This window comes from Xenopus laevis, chromosome 5L (assembly GCF_017654675.1).
Source record: "Xenopus laevis strain J_2021 chromosome 5L, Xenopus_laevis_v10.1, whole genome shotgun sequence".
Classification (NCBI taxonomy): domain Eukaryota; kingdom Metazoa; phylum Chordata; class Amphibia; order Anura; family Pipidae; genus Xenopus; species Xenopus laevis.
Window position 1 is genome coordinate 64,220,302 of NC_054379.1, and position 18,125 is coordinate 64,238,426.

The following is an 18,125-nucleotide window of genomic DNA, read 5'->3' on the forward strand; positions in this document are numbered from 1 at the left end:
TCCCCTGGATTGTGTCCAGCTTGCAGCTATGCAAGGAGCCTCTAGTCCTCCTTCCCTTTTGGCATTTCCAACATTATTGCTGAATAGATTGGGGAAGGTGCAAGCAGCCTGCGCAGATGTAGTTGCCTGACTGCAAGCTGCAGCTAGAATGGCAGGCAGATGGATAGTGGGGACACCCCAGGGGGCCGTATACACTCACCCCTGGGAACCAGCAGGGAACCTGCGCGAGTAGAGTGTCCAGCGAGGTCCCACAAGCACACGCCCACGTGTCAGCGTTGCCTCACTACTAGAGGCCGGGGCTTCCGTTTCCCCTGGTAGGCCGCAACCAGATCTCGCCTCTGCAGGCAGCTAGAGGCGCAGCTCCAGCAGCGACGCGCGTGTCGGAGGCTCTAGAGGTAAGCCTCTTCTAATTTATGGGTGCTGTGGCACCAATAAAGGGGTATCAGTCCCTAAAAAGAGTAAGCCCCGGGAGCGCCGTTAATCTGCGCCTGCTTAGATGCGTGGTTGGCCACGCCCCCCGAGATCTTCTCATTTTGATACAAATATTGAAAAACAGTTTCGATTTATGTTGAGCTGATTATTGTTTTTGTTTGTTGACTCATTGAAACCATGAGTGTCACAGGAAGTGATAATGGTAATGACCCCGAGCAGTTGACCCGTAACATTGTTGAATTTTTGCAAACACGGGTAAAATTTAGTCAAAGTATTAACGATATGATTTACGATCAAAAAAAAAAAGTATGTGAAGGAGGATATTGATGATATCTTTGCAATCAATGGTGTGGTTGAACGTTATTTAACAAGTACAATCTTAGCAACTAACAGTGCAGACAAAGAGAAAAGATTAATGTGTGCCCTACCTCCTGTTTTGTATGCTAGAGGTAGATATCCTATCAAAAGCTAGGAAAGTAGAGATAGAAAAACTGAGATTTCAAATACATGAGACAAAATCAAATGTCCAATTTTTGACATCTCAGTTACGTGATATAGAGTCAAACGTCCAGACTATGAACTCTGATAAATTCCAATTGATGGAAGAAATCTCAAACAAGGAAGCAACAATTAAAAGTATGGAAATTTAAGCTGAGCATAGCCGCATAGCATACCAAAGGCTTAAAGAACAATTTAAAGAACTGCAACAACAGTACTCCAAAAGTCAGCAGGCAGATAGACCTGATAATAAGAGATCTCCTGATCCTCCAATAATAACTCCCCATTTTAAAAATGGATCACCATATGCTCCTAAAGCCAAACCATTTAGTGATGGTAAACCAGAGACAAAAGATGTATTGAGCCATTTAAACAAAGCCTGCCAAGCTATGAGCGCTTTACTAGGCAATCGCAGAACCAGGACCCCTATAGACTCCTGTCAAGACTCATCCCCAGAGAGGAATGAGCGACGTAAATCCCTTGTGTCCAATGTATCCTATAAAAGTTATGCTTCCAATCTTAATACAAGTGGGTCTGAGAGTGATGCGAGGAAGCGTGATTTTCCAGTCCTGTCCCAAGAAGGGGGAAAAACACCCATAAAAGGGGTTCAAAAGGTAAAAATCCCCAATATCCAGATGAAAAACAAAATTCTGCCAGCATAATTAAATTCTTGAATACTGCTGTGCCGAAATTCTCTAAGAAAGGTTGTGCCAAAATAGCGACCCATTTAGAAATGTATGAGTCTACTATGGACTCTTTGGACTTGTCTGAGGCAGACAGAATCAGGTTTCTTCCATGGGCCTTTGATGACAAATACCGTCATTATTTTTCGTCCTTTAAAGAAAGAGGTATCACCAGATGGCAATCGGTATTACACGAGATCAAATTAGAGTTTGGTCCATACCGAAATACCACTGCTGCAAAGAGAGAAATTTATAGACTTACATGTCGGCCTAACCAAAACCCCCCGAGAATTTCTCTCTGTGATCAAAAATGCCTATGGTCTGGCCTACAGAGACCCTGATTGGGAATCTATAGATTTTAAACAGTTGTTTTATGACGCCTTACCAGCCCAGATCAAATTAAGTCTTGCCCATGATCTGGATATTGAAAGCCCCCTAGAAAAGCTAGTAACATCAGCAACCTTACTGTTTAACATCAGTGAGGGCCCAAATGTAAATGAAAGGAAAACTAAAAGATTCCCAGAACACAATGTCAATGAATCTAAAGTAAAACCTGATTTAAATTTTGAGTCACAGCTAAAGAAAGTACCTTCAGACAATGGGTCTAATCAGCAGAACCGAAGACAATCCCATACAAAACAAACCTCAAAATCCTAAGGGACCAGACGGGAACAGCTCAGGTTCTGGAAGCCAGGACTACCGTCCTCGCTTCAACCGGGATTACCGAGGGTACCAGGGTAGACAGAATTATAGGGGTTACCAAGAGTACAGGCGTCCCCAGGGGTATAGACGTTGGGACAATAGGCCCAGGCAGCAATGGGGAAAAAGACAGGAATCACCAGATTCACCCAGGGGCAAATCACCCACAGGGAACCAAAATGGTCCCCATAATCAAAACCCACGTAAACCTAGCAGGTTTGATCAGCTTGCAGACCAGGTGGCCAAATTGAGCGACATTGTAAGTAAAATGTCTCAAGTTTCTGCACCAAAACAGTCTGAGGATTTTTTAGATGTGAAGGCAGGACCCAGTTCCGCCAATTAAAAGAAACAGGGTCAGGTCCCTGTACGGAAATGGATACGGCAATACCAAATATGGACAACGATCATATTATGCATGGCACCGACCCAACCGGGGTCAAAGGGAAGTCTAATGTTTCATTTATCTTGCAGCCAAATAAGGACAATTCTCGTGATCTAATGTCACTACAGCCCGTGTGTGAAATACCCTCTGTTCAGTTCGTCCCAGTGGTGGAATCCATGGGAACCCAGATGACCTGCAGGCAGAAACAGAAGGAGAGAAATCCAAATATCCTTTTTAAAGAAGGATCATTCTTTAAAACAACAGATGGCAAAACACTCCAATTTTCTCTGTAATCTCTTACAGTTAGACGGCCGGTACTTTATAGATACCTGTCTCCAAGATGGATGTGTCGGACCAATCCAAGGTTTATTGGATACCGGGTCTCAGGTCACTATCTTATCTTTTAGCCACTGCCAACAGATCTTGGGGTCATCAAAAAAGACACCGAGATTAACGGCATTTGATGGCTCTTTGATAAGTGTGGGCAGTGACAGTTTACAGGTGAAAGGCACATCCTGGCTGACATACAAGATTGGCAAAAAGATCCTTAGACATCCAACATTGATTGTAGACCTCCCATATGATCGTTTGATCATTGGGATCGATTTGCTCAAGCGATTAAATTCCATAATAAATGAGGCAATTTGGACCCAAGTGAAAATTCCAATTGCTTTTGAGCGCTCCCGCAATACACAATCGCGAACAGTCAAATACCAAATATATCAATCCTGAAAAATGATAAACCTGAAGAAAGTGTTAATACTTCCTTCCACATCATTAATATCCAAAAGGACAAAATTGAAAAAATAATCCTGGAGAGTGATGTACTAACCATTTCTCTTAAAGGGGAAAATCAGGAAGTTGCAGGCATAACCAGACATACACAATCATTGGTTAAAATCGAGAAGACCAACGATACTGTGCTAGTTCCCGTACAGGTAAATAATATTGCCCAGTTGAAATATGCCAAGTTGGATCTCAAATCCGAGGCCAGCTACATAAATCTAGGACTTCTAAAGCAGATTACAGATCCTCAGATGATTAAATTTTCCTCCTCACAGGAATGGGTTTATGACCTGGATAAAGATGACCAGAGTCAAAATGTGATTGCAAGATGCATTTTATCTCCCTAGGAAACAAATCTGCGAGACACATTTTCAATGTGTTAAAGGAACCACAATATCAAATGTATTTAGAAAATTACATTATACATCGATTTGCCATACAGGTTGATTTGATCAATAATGTTTTGTGGTCCAGACTATCAGGGAATCCAGAGGAATTCCAGGATAAAGAACAAGCCCTGAGATGGGGACAGTGAATACCCTATGCAGTGGATATCGTAGATCCCTGAAGGTTATAAATCGTTTCTTTTACCCATTCAAGTGAAGAAGGGGCAAAAGCTGAGAAATGCAGATGCATTAATTTGCTTATCTAATCGGATGCAGCAACTTGGGTTGAAGGTAAAACCGACTCCCATGATAAATATCCATCAGGATCCGTTATACATGGTTATCCAAAACATGAGCCCTCATAGAGGATTACAAGAGGATACGATGATTGGCTTAGCCATTGAGTATTACACTTTTGGGTTTCAAAATTATGTAATTGGATTGATACCTGATGAATATCTAACAGAAGAACAAGTAGTGGATCAACATTGCTTCTCAACACCTGAGGGATTGTTCAGTATTCACTCTGTTTATCCTTTCAGTCCTGAGAATGGTACGTGTTACGTAGAGGAGACATCATTGATCTTCAACCATGAGATCAATAAAGGTGAGTATGAGTCATTCCAACAGGGGAAAGATCAGATATATCACACCCCGGATGACCTGACCAGCAAGCTTGAAGAGGCTTATGAGGTAAGTCAACCTGAGATTTTCCCAGAATTTCAGGAGCGGATGGAAGAGCAACTCTCTATAGCTGATGCATGTTCTGATGAATCAGAACGACAACAGCTAAAGGAACTATTCTGGGAATTCCAGGATATGTTCGCCAAGGACACTTATGACTGTGGGGAAACTAACCTGCATGTTACAGGAATCCAGACCGATCCAGATGCACCCCCTGTGTTTGTTAAACAATACCAACTTCCGTTAGCGGCTTATGAGTCACTCTCGGAAATCGTTAAAAATCTAGAGAAAAAGGGTATCATCCGTCCAGTACACAGTTCTTTTAATCATCCAATACTTGGAGTCCTTAAACCCAATGGTCAGTTTCGTCTTTGCTCAGACTTAAGACAGTTAAACAAACGAGTCTACATGTCTGGTTGGCCCGTACCATACACTGACCAATGCTTGGCGCAAATCCAAGGATCTAAAATCTTCACAGCCCTTGATTGCGCACAAGGATATTGGACAATTAAAATAGATGAAAGGGATCAACACAAACTGGCCTTTACATTTGGAAAACAACAGGATGCCTGGACCCGATTACCTTTCGGGTATATCAACGCAGGAGTTTGCTGTATTCATGCACAAAGCAATGCCTGATGCTGCTGAATGAGGTACATTATCATATGTGGATGACATATTGATAAAAAGTACAACTTTTGAAGAGCATATTGCAGAACTAAAATATGTATTAAACCAGCTGAAGAAGGCGGGTGTAAAACTTTCTTTACAGAAGGCCCAATGGTGCCGATCTAAGGTAAATTTCCTAGGACATGAAGTTATTGCCGAAAGAATCAATCCACAGAAAAAGAAAGTGGAAGCGATAAAAAACACGAAATCTCCTACAAATCTCGAGATCATTCCTGGGTATGATGAGCTATTCACGTAAGTTCATAGACAACTATGCGGAAATTACAAAACCTCTTTTGCAGTTGCTGAAGAAAGGAGCAAAATGGGAATGGAATGAGTGTCACGAACAAGCAGTATCTGAACTTAAAACTAAGCTTATCCAGTCTCCATGCCTTGCTTATCCAGAAGGTGGAAAACCCTTCTATGTCGAAACAGGTTTTACCGACAAAAGTGTAAGTGCGGTTCTTTTCCAAAAACAAGAAAAACGAAATAAAATAATTGCTTATGCCAGCAAGTCGTTATCACCAGTTAAAATAAAAATTAATAACTGTGAAAAAGCGTTATTAGCAACTGTATGGGTTTTGTATCTGAACTTTTTAGGAGTTTTATTCAAGGTGAAAAGATCATTGTGGAAACTGCACATCAATCACAACAATATTTACAGAGTGATCTGATAAAAGAGGGAAACCTGTCAAACAGTAGGATAACTGCATGGACAATGTCCCTTATGGGATGGCCATTAGAGATCAGATACAACAGGATACTAAAAGAGTAGCCAAGTTGCAGAGCTTGCTGCTGTATACAAAGCCGTACAAATGGCTATAGAATGTGATCTTAAGGAGTTTGTTTTAATTACAGATTCTGATTATGTTGGGAACAGTTTTGTGGAATACTTTCCCGGATGGAAAAGATCCAACATGTTGAGAAGTAACAAGAAACCAGTCAAACATGGTAAGCTGTTCTGCAAAATCGATGAACTGGTTACTACCTACAGTCTTACTATCTATTGGAAGAATGTAAGGGGTCATTCAAAGCATCCAGGCGCAGATAAAGATGGGAACGACCTAGCGGATTCCCTCGCCAAGAAAGCAGCCATTGATGGAGAGATCTTAGATATCGATGACCTTATGGGAACTATCCAAGTGGATGTCACGACCAGGGGGCAGGCCCAAAAGGAGTCTCAACCTAATGTGGCAATGTGGAGCCAAGATTCCCCTAGCAAAGATCTCATTGAGAGCCAGAAAGGGGATCCTATTATTGGTTTATTTTATAAATATATTCAAAATCCACAAGATCATTCCATAACTATGGAAGACTGTGCTGATAATGAGGAGTTACGCGTTTTAATGAAAGGTGAGTCCCAATTCTCATTACAGGATAGATTGTTAATACGAACCTCGAAAAGCGGTATCACACAATGGGTAGTACCCGCAGCATATCGGGGTTTGATGTTACAACATGCCCATTATGCCCGACAGCTGGTCACCGAGGAGAGAAAATAACATATGAGTTGTTGAGGGACTATGCTTACTGGCCACACATGTTACAAGATGTCAGGACATATTGTCAAGGATGTTTGGTATGTCCTTAGTTCCAACCACAAGGACCCAATCATCGGGCACCACTGATGAAAAGAGGAATATCCATGTCATGGTCGGATATTCAGATGGATTTCATTGGACCAGTAACAACTTCCTCAAAAGGAAACCGATACATGCTAACTGTAACTTGTTTGTTTACAAAATGGGTAGAATGTCTGCCATGTAAAACATGCATTTCTAGTGTATGTGCATCACTGCTCATTAACCATATATTTTCCAGATTTGGTCTTCCCCAGCGTATTGAATCTGACCGTGGAAGTCACTTCACCAGTGAAGTGATGACCAAGATGTGAGAAATTCTAGGAGTAAAAAGGAAGCTACACATAGCTTACCTACCAGCTTCTAGTGGTGGAGTAGAGCGTTACAATCAATCCATAGTAAACATTTTGAAAAAGTTTGTCAAGGAATCTGGTAAAGACTGGGATGTCAAGTTGCCATTGGTTCTCATGGCTATTAGAGCCACTCCAAGTGCAGCAACCAAACTTTCTCCATTTGAGATGATTACAGGTAGAAAAATGGTGTTACCTCAACATTTACTTTACAGGACCACAGATCACAATATGATGAATGCAACAACTGCACATCAATACGTGGAGAACTTACGTAAGCATCTACAACATGCTTTTGCGTTTGCCCAAAGAAATATTGAAAAAGCTGCAGTAAGTACGAAAACGTGCTATGATCTAAAAACAACTCAAATGGAATATCAGGTGGATGACAAAGTTTATCATTATAACTTTGCCAGGGAAAGGAAATTCCTACCTTCCTGGAAAGGTCCATATATAATCACTGATAAATTATCTCCTGTGGTTTATAAAGTTAATATTCCTAAGGGGGATGATTTTGTTGAAAAATGGGTGCTTATTAACCAATTACGTGTTTGTCATCCTAGCTCACAGCTTCGGAGAATAGAGCAAGTCGAGAACTGAGTGGTAAAGATCTGGAAGTTCCGGTTAAAGTGCAAAGATGCCATCCAAGATGATCGCTATCTTATATGCAGTCCTGATCTTGGGGAAAGAGTTCCATGCTGAGCCGATTGTGATGCCAGGTCCATCATCCGGGATCATGCTACAGGATACGGCAGGATTCATCATGACCAACAAGAGGATCCTATCCCAGAAGGTTTATATGAGCCTAGATGCACGTTGTGTCATCGAAAGACAAGTCAACGTATCAAATATTCGATCACCGGAGTTTCAAACCTGGTACCAGCTACATATCGAATATTCACAAGAGCGGGTTACTCAGATCCTGGAGCAAACCCAGAAAACTTTGACCAGAGAGCTCTTTTCTTCAAACCAAAGACCAAAGCGGTTCATTCCTGCCATTGTTGCTGCTATAATCTTTGCGGTAGTAGGAACTGTGTTTGCAACCGGTGTTACAATCGCTAATTCTGTATCCCTTAAAACCATGGAATCTGAGATTAGTTCATTAAAGACTTATTTACAACATATTCATGCAGAGATGGAAAGGCAAAAGAAACATTGATGCATTCCAAAACCAGGAGATTGCCATAAATCCAGATTTAAAATTTTTGTTGGACAATAAAGCCCAGCCATACTGTCCGTATGGTTATTAAAAAACATAATGTTACCATGGATACCCCACAATTTTCATCAACCGATGACGAAATACTGTTTCCTTCTGTTTGGTCATGGGGGGAAAACTACATATGGATTATCTTGATCATAATTATAGTCGGGTGGTTAACTGTAATCACCATCTTGGCAATCCGTTGGATGAAGTTCATCAAAGAGACTCTAGATAAACTGTGGCTTAGATCTTGTCGAATGAGTCTACATGATGTTTATAATGAAGATAGAGTTTGAAAACCCTTGTAGCTTTTCTGAAACCTTCACAGTATAGCAAAGATTTCAGAAAAGAGCGGGATTTGTCGGGTTTCCAAATCAAAAGATTAATTAATACATTTATGATTGAATAAAATGATATAAAATTTTGTTATCCTTATAGAATATAACCTCAAGATTATATAGCTTGTTATAGATATTAGTAAGCATGTTTTGATATTCGTATAGGCATAATTGGTCACATGGTTATGGAAGAAATTGGTATTTTATTCCCATTTTTATACAATTTAATATTGAAAAATCTGAAGTTAGGAAGAAATTCAGAGAGGTTCCTTATTTTTAGCTACTGACAGAATGCTGAGACAGGTATTGACAACCTTTAGAATGGAACCAATATTTGTCCAAGTGTTCTGTCTTAATGATTCTAAGTATCTCTGTTTACTGAGTCCAAAGAGTAGAAATGACCTGAAGTTAGGAATCAGCTCAAAACTTGAGAGACATAAGAAATCTATATGAGTTTTCATTTATATATATAGATATCATTATTCGTAGATATATCACATATAAGGTAACGTTAGTAGTAAAATATCATATCCAAATATATATAGATAGTAGAAATAAAATGGAACTATTCCATATTGATCACAGGTACATATCTATAGAGATTTAAAAGGTCTGTTCTTAAAGAAGACAGACAAAACTGCATGTTTGTTAAAAGGGTAATAATTAAGCTCTCCTGTGCTTGCCAGACACACAGAGACACAACTATATTGACCCAGATGGCCAATTGTTTGCCAGAATAACTGACTTTATCCAGTTGTGTATTCCCAAGTATTGGAAGGTATTAAGAGATTACTGACCATTGTCTACTCAAAATGAAATGTAAACATATTGTCTATTGAAAAGCCGGCAGGTCAAAGTTTATTTGGGGAGATTTTGAATAAAATATATGTAAGACAATAGTGCCCCCTGCTGGAAAATGTTACATACCATTAAAAAAAAAATGGACAATGTATATATTGATTTATGGAGATTCACTGAGTAATATTTTACCCAGTGACTTCCCCATCATTTCCGATTGGGTAGTAGCTAATCCTTTAGGGACTGGATGATAGATAAGAACAGTATATAATGGGAAACATGGAGGGATAATAGGGACAATTGGGGGGAAGGACTCTCAAAAATTTTAGAAGACAGGATTCAGATCCCACACACGCACTCTTATACTTAAAAACTATTGCTAAGCACTCTGCCAGATCAGACAGCTGCAAGGATAGAAAGGACAATTGGGATAACATCGTACGCCAACAGAATCCTATACTTGGTAATTATAAATTTCAATTATATTAAAGCACATTGAGCTATACGCTTGGATATTTGTTGATTCCATATATATATATATATATATATATCATATAGTCAATAGACACTAACTTCAATGGAGTTGCAAACCATTGACACATGTGTTTATTGTGGTCCATACTTTTCCCAAGATATTATTAATATATGTGTTCCGATGTCCAAGCGTGTAACTTAATAAGGAAAGAGATTGGTTAATATAAATGTTTCGTTAACAGATCAGGTCCAATTTTCATATTCCTTCCTTTGTTTTCCAATGGTATTGTTATATGATTAAAGTTTTATAGTCAAATGTAATGTGGACTATTCTTGTGATTATCCATTGGAGAGGCTAGACAAATTAGATCATTTTATATCCGCTTTGTTTTTATAATAGCCTGTGTATCATAACCAAGCCTTGCTGAAAGTAAATGTATGCCATGTAGATGTTGCACATCTTATTGTTATTGATAGTTTTCAACTGTGTTCAATTTTGCTCTGAATTTATGTAGTCAGCTTATATCAAGAAATGTTTTGTGATTTTATCCTTCTAACAACGTTATATATTTATAATAAATTAATTATTTTAATTTGTTGTTGTGATTTTTCACTCTTTGTATCAGTAGCTTGGAGAAGACTCAATAATACTGAACTTAATCGGGCATACGATAATAAGATTTCCTCCTATTACAATTTTTCAAGGAAATTTTAATTTTGATTCTTATATTTGGTTACTGTTTATGTGACTATAATTATCTATCATAATAAGCCTGACAACATTCTCTACTTAGAGTAAGGTTCTTAGTGGGTTCCCTCAGGGCTGGGTATTGGGTCCACTCTTGTTCATTAATGACTTAGGGGAGTGTATTGTAAATAATGTATCAGTGTTTGCAGATGACACAAAACTATCCAGCCCAATTAATTCCATCCAGGATGCATCATCCTTGCAGCAGGATCTTGACAAACTGGCAATCTGGGCAGCTAAGTGGCAAATGAGATTCAATGTTGATAAATGTAAAGTCGTGCACCTGGGATGTAAAAGTATTCAAGCCACGTATACCCTTAATGGGACTGCACTAGGAAAATCCATAATGGAAAAGGACATTGAAGTCCTTGTAGATAATAAACTTTGCTGTAGAAAGCAATGTCAGTCAGCAGCATCAAGAGCAAATAAGGTCTTGAGCTGTATTAAAAGGGGATAGGTTCACGGCAGGAAGGAGTCATTCTTCCACTGCATAGAGCACTGGTAAGGCCCCCATCTAGAATATGCCATACAGTTTAGGTCTCCAGTACTCAAACAGGACATTATTTAATTGAAGAGAGGGTATCGAGAAGGGCAACTAAGCAGGTAAAAGGTATGGAAAATCTTAGCTATGAGGAAAGACTGGTCAAATTGGGGATGTTCACGCTGGAGAAGAGGTGCTTAAGGGGTGATATGATAATTATGTGTAAATATATGAGGATCATATAATAATCTCTCTAATGCTCTATTTACCAGTAGGTTTTTCCAGATGACGTGAGGTCACCCATTCCAATTAGAAGAAAGGAGGTTCCGCCTAAATATCTGGAAAGTTTTTTTTTTACAGTGAGAGCTGTGAAGATGTGGAATTCTCTCTCTGAATCAGTACAGGTTGATACATTAGATGGCTTGAAGAAGGGGTTGAATGCCTTTATAGCAAGGAGGGAATACAGGCTTGTGGAAGATAGCTCATAGTACAAGTTGATCAAGGGACTAGTCCGACTGCTATTTTGGAGTCAGGAAGTGATTTTTCCCCCTCTGAGGCAATAGGAGAGGCTTCAAGTGGGGTTTTGCTTTCCTCTGAATCAACTAGCAGTTAGGCAGATTAAAATATAGTGAAAAGGTTGAACCTGATGGATGTGTGTCTTTTTTTAACCTAACTTACTATGTTACTATGTTTGTTGAGGGACTTTAAATGCACTACATACTTAAAATGTTAATAAGGACTCATGTACAGTGATGGCCATTGACATTACAAATGAGCTTACATATTTTGGCCAAAGTGTGGATGCGATGGATGTGCGTCTTTTTTTAACCTAACTTACTATGTTTCTATGCAAGAATGAGGGTTGTGATGAACTTCAATCAAACGCAGTAATTACTGCAAATTACTGCAAATTACTTGCATTTTTTGTTGAAAGAAAGAAAAACTACCTTCATTTTGTAAAAGCCACTTTTTCTTTAAGAGGCTTTTGCTGTCCTGATGCTATATAGAGTATACACCATATATGGTATCAGAAATGGGATATATCTCAAAAGAGCGCCAATGGTTGTTAGAGGGGCTAGAGAGTGAAAATTATTTTTTTTTGGTGCAGCAACAGGATTGGCAGATCCAACAACAGGATCAGCAGATTCAGCTAATCAGGCAGTTACAGGATCAGCTCTCCAAACAGCAGGAGCAATTGCTGCAACTCCAGGTCGTACAGTCCAGTCCGGAGACAGCGCCCACACCTATACCTCTCCTGTTCAAAAAGAGACAGTCTGATGATCCAGAGACATTTCTCATGACTTTTGAAAGGGTAGTTTGTGCTAAAAAATGGCCTAAGGACCAGTGGGCATTTTTTACACAGACACATCACCGGAGAAAGTCCTGGAAACAGAGACAAATGCACAAACACGACTGTGAATCTAAAAGTGAGACTAAAGGTAAAACTACTTTGGGCTCTCCTGTCCGGGGTCCCAGATCTTCCCGGAAAAGGCAGGAGGGTCTTCATATTTTCTGTTTAAATCCATCTTTCTTTCTGACTTTAGAAAGAAACAGAGAAAAGTTGTAAAAATTTGGATAATGTAATTGTACCTGAGAATGTTAATCTTTTTCCTCATTTTGAATTGCATAAAGGTTAAAGGAGAAGGAAAGGTTAAAACTAAGTAAGCCTTATCAGAAAGGTCCGTCTAAATATACCAGTAAACCCCCAAAGTAATGTTGCTCTAAGTCCCCTGTCAAAAGAAACACTGCATTTCTTTCCTTCTATTGTGTACACATGGGCTTCTGTATCAGACTTCCTGCCTTCAGCTTAAACCTCATTGCCCTGGGCAAGAGCATGCCCAGTTTGCTCCTCTCCCCCCACCCCTCCCTTCTCTACTGTAATCTGAGCCCAGAGCAGGGAGAGACTCAGCCAGGAAGTGATGTCACACCACATTAATACTGCAGCTCCTATTCTAAACAAACAGAGAGTTTCTAGAGCTGTTTACTCAGGTATGGTAAAACATTCTACAGAATAAATATAGCATTCTAGCTTGCACTATTGCAGCTAATCTATTGGCAATAAAATGCCTCCGTATCTTTCCTTCTCCTTTAAACAGAATGTACAAGGGTATACAAACATGGGAGGTTTTAAAACAAATGGTTGTCCCTAGGGAATTAATAAGGTCTGTATGTAGCTGGGCTCATACCATTCCCTGAGGTGGACATTTGGATAGAGGTAAAACCTTAGAGTGCATCCTTGTAAGGTTCTTCTTGCCAAGTGTTTACAGAGATTGTAATACCTATTGTACTGCAGATTGCCAGCCACAAAGCCAAAGAAAGCCAAAACTTGCTCCTTTAATAAATGTACCCACTGACAAGGGTTTGGGCTCACATCCTCCCACCGGTAAAGGTGCGAGAAATCCTCAGGTACCTATGTTCAGCAGCCGAGACCTAAGACCCAGGAAAATGGAAAGTGGGTCGAACCTTTATCACCTCCCTCGCGGTAGAAAAGTGCTGGTGAGGAAGGAAGTGGGGGAAATGCATACGTTCTCCAAACCTTTTCCTTTAGGGTCAAACCAGGCCTGTATTTCATTTCCAGACAAGATTTGAAGAGTCTGGCTTCAGCCGTGGAAGTCAAGGCATCCCATAAACAGGGGAGGTATCAGAGTGAGGCTGACCAGCTGGGTCTGATTTGCCTCAGGTGGCTAATCAGTACTCCTTAAAACCCATTCTGGTCAGTATCTCATGGGCACTAGCTGGGAGAGACACTGAGAGAGAGTCCAGGATCCTGATGCTAAGGATCCTATATGCCTGTGCACACACAGTCACTTGCGTAGAAGGTCTGTAACTGTTTTTGTGATATTATTGAACTGAGACTGCTGGTAAAAGCTATTTTTGTTGTTTGGAAAAAAAACTGCCTTTATTTTGTAACTGTTGCTGCCGGCTGATATAAAAACTTTTTCTTTAAGAGACTTTTGCTGTCTTGATGCCTATTCTGTGGGAACCTGCCATAGCGACTTTATATGATTATACCCTTTTAAGGTGCTACAAAGGAATTAAAACGGGCATAGGAGTCTGTTTTTATATAAAGCCATAATTAAAGCTGTGCACTAAAGAAATTACCAGGGATGAGGGTGTGGAATGCTCTTGGTAGAGATTTTGGCTGGGCTAAGCAAATTATCATTAGTGTATGCTACAAACTGCCCAGTGTAAATGAAGAAAATTAATCTCAGTTACTATTACAAATGGAAGAGGCTTCACAGCTAGGGCAAGTTGTTATCATGGGCAGCTCAGTTACTATTACAAATAGAAGAGGCTTCACAGCTAGGTCAAGTAGTCATCATGGGCAACTTCAATTATACAGACATTAACTGGAGTAATGGTGTAGGCAAGCTAGCAGGTTTATAAATATTCTAAATGACCCCTTTTTATATTTTACCCATTTAAATCCAAGTTAGCTATGTAACTTTTATTCTTGATATCATAATGTTTCATAGATCATTACATTTATGGGAAAGCCACAGCTGGGAGGATGTGTAAAATTATTTATGTTGAAGTGTAAAAAGCAGTGTAAAATAAACTGTGAATTTATAAATATGTGGGTTTTTTTTGTGCTACATGATTAAGTATATAACGCCATTATTTTTATGGTTTAACACAGTGGTCCCCAACCAGTAGCTCGTGAGCAACATGTTGCTCCCCAACCCCTTGGATGTTGCTCTCAGTGGCCTCAAAGCAGGTGTTTATTTTTGAATTCCAGGCTTGGAGGCAAGTTTTGGTTGTATAAAAACCAGGTGTTCTACCAAACAGAGGCTCCTGTAGGCTGCCAGTCCACGTAGGGGCTACTAATAGTCAATCACAACCCTTATTTGGCACCACCCAGAAACATTTTTCATGCTTGTGTTGCTCCCCAACTCATTTTACATCTAAATGTTGCTCACAGGTGGAAAAAGGTTGGGGACCCCTGGTTTAACACATCCAATGGCAAAAAAATAAGGTGGCAAATCCTGGAGCAAAAAAAATAATTAAAAAAAAGCAGTACCCGTTAAGTATGAAGAAATATCTTACTGCTTGCACAGAGCATCTGTCTAATCTAGGTCCTTCTAACCCTATTGTACTCTGTAATCCTTGTTTGTTATCCACCATTTATTCCCTGTTTGCTATAACTGCAGTAAAGTACTGCGTATCTTGACAGCGCTTTATAAATAAATGATGAGAGAATATTTGTATTGTAGTTATACTGATTAACTCAAGCTTCCATAATCTTTGTATTGGCACTCTCCCAGTACCTCAAAAATAGATAGATAAGCAATATTGCAGATGTCACTTATATAGAATTACAAAACAATGTGGTATACGCAGTCCAGTGTAGCGAGGAGTGCACAGGTCTATACATTGGGGAGACAAAACAACTGCTCACCAAACGAATGACTCGGCATAGGAGGGCAAACTCCACAAGGCAAGACTTGGCTGCCTTTCTACACATAAAAGACAAGGGACATTCCTTTGAAGATAGCAATGTCCAAATTTTGGATAAAGAAGGCTGCTGGTTTGAAAGAGGTGTGAAAGAGGTGATTCATATCAAGGTGGAGAAACCATGCCTGAACAGAGGTGGGGGCCTTCAACACCACCTGTCTGCTACATACAAAATGTTCTAACATCTGTACCCTGGTGGTTTCAGAAAACTTCCCACATCCATTCATGCACACACCTGAAACACCTGTTTCTAGGTTGCATGACACATTGGTAATCCTATCACGATAACTACACAGAATCAACATCTCTGTGAATTTCAGATGTCACCTCTCTGAAGAGTTACAATGTGGCGTTGTGATTGGATTAGTGGAAGTGTCTACTGTATATGCCAAAAATTTCCCACACCAGTCAGTTGAACTGAAGAAGCTGCTCGGATGAGTAGTGAAACATCTTCTAAATTACTCGGCAAGTCCAGTTGTTTTTTGAATTACTTATATTAGAAGTAGTAAGTGTGTTCAATAAGCTACATCATTGTAATTCATGACTACTAATTAGTTATAGGATCCATTATCTGGAAACCTGTTGTGCAGAAAGCTCTGAAATAAAGCCTTGCCATTTTACAGACCTATATAAAGAAATAACTTAATTTTTTACATTACTTTATAAACAGAAATGTAACTGCAAAGCTGTGCTCCATACTGTATGCCATACTTTACAATACAAATAAATGTAAGACAGTTTGCATTTTTTTTATTTTGTATTGTCAATCACACAACTGTTTCATTTCTAGACTGAAAGAGAACTAAGGGTAAAATCTCTCGGGCCAACTTGTTCGGCACCCGCAGTAATTCTAATTGCTAACTAACTACCCCCACAATACACAGCACCATATTTTTCTGCTTTCTCTGTTTACACTGTGTGAGTGCATATGCAATACAGATCATCTTTATTCTGTACTGTACTGTACATGCACTCAGCTTCAACAAGAGCAGGGGATGCTTGGGAACAGCATAGAAGAAGTAGTGCAGAAGAAAGTACCCCAGGCAGGTGCATTTTTTAAGAAGAGGTACCCTGGTGCAGGGTAGCAGGTTACTAGGTTAGTAAGTAGAATTACTGGGAGTGTCTATGAAATTGCCATGCTGAAGTGATTTTACTTTCAGTTATTTTTAACTTTTAATTCAAAGCAAATAACAACAAATGTATTAAAGGTCAAGTCAACCCAAAAATAAAAATTTGTGTAGTAAAAGAACCTAATTCTAAGCAACATTGCAATATACATTCATTACACACATTCTATAGTTTTTAACTTATTTGTATATGTAATGCTACTGAAAGCAGTGTTTGTCTATCCCTTTTTATTCTTTGCCCTGATGGCTGAGATTGGTGATCCAATGTAAGACAAGCAAGCTGATTAACACATCTGTCTTTGCTGGGGAACCAAAACTTTTGCAACATTGTTAGACAAATACTGCAAAATACTGTAAAATAGCAATTGTTTTTACAAATAACTTGAAGAGCACTGAACATTTTTAACAAAACTATATTGGAAAGTTGTTCAGAATTATGTTATCTTTTACTAGTCAAATTTTCAATGACTATCCCATAGGAACTAATCAGCAGGTGGCACTTACTGTTCACCTGTTTGAAAACTATCTATAAGTTGCTTCACAAATTTTATTTTTTATGCTAAACAAACTAAATAAATATATACATTTGATTTAGTCAACAGCCTCAATATCGTCATCTGCTTCTGCCTGTTGTGGCTTCTCATGTAAGGATTGCCTCTCACAGGCTTCTGGGCAGCATGCACCTTGCAAGGGTTGTACAATGTTTTCCACTTGAGTGAAAATGCTAGGATTAGATTTTAGACATTCCAGGCTAGGTTCTTCTGGCATGTGCTCCAAATGGTGAGTCACCATAAATGCTGTTTCCAGGTCATTGATTATCTTCTCATCTATGGTTGACTGCTCGCCTGTATTACTTTCAGTGTGGTCTGCATCACAGTCTTCTGTGTCATTATTATCATCATCTTCGTCTTCTACATTTTCTTGTACTTTTGCTTCTTTAATTCTTTTGTACAGTTCAATTCTTTCCTCCTGCAGAGCTCTGCAAAGCTTTTCTAGCCTCTGAATTTTCAGTACAAAGCAATCATATTCTTTGGCCCTCATAGATTTCTGCATAACAAACAAGAGAACTTGGAAACAATGTTTTGTGGTGCATGTACATTATTTTACCACTTACATAACACTGTATTGCACATTCATCCAAACTTAAAGCTGGACAAAACCTTTTAAGTGCTGTGTATGATTTGAAGTTATTTCACATTTATTTAGACTTTAATCTAAAGACACAGTCATTTTACATTTTATTTGATAGGTGTTCCTGCTCTTTATTAAATTTAATATTATATTCCAATATAATATTGGACAGCCAACCCTTTGGGCCTCAATGAGTTTAAATGCTAGGTACCCCTATGTG

General features: G+C 39.2%; 1 protein-coding gene and 1 pseudogene across 3 annotated transcripts in view; one reads left to right on the forward strand and one right to left on the reverse strand.

Moving 5' to 3' along the window:
• Positions 1-872: 872 nt before the first annotated feature.
• Positions 873-10,556, forward strand: LOC108716787 (annotated as a pseudogene).
• Positions 10,557-16,382: 5,826 nt separating this feature from the next.
• Positions 16,383-18,125, reverse strand: part of txlnb.L (taxilin beta L homeolog) — a 76,059-nt gene continuing 74,316 nt past the window's right edge. For all 3 annotated transcript variants that reach the window (XM_041562838.1, XM_041562839.1, XM_041562837.1), the window contains one exon: positions 16,383-17,821. In XM_041562838.1, coding sequence (XP_041418772.1) covers positions 17,366-17,821 — 456 coding nt within the window. In that variant the 3' untranslated portion in view covers positions 16,383-17,365. The remainder of the gene's footprint in view (positions 17,822-18,125) is intronic.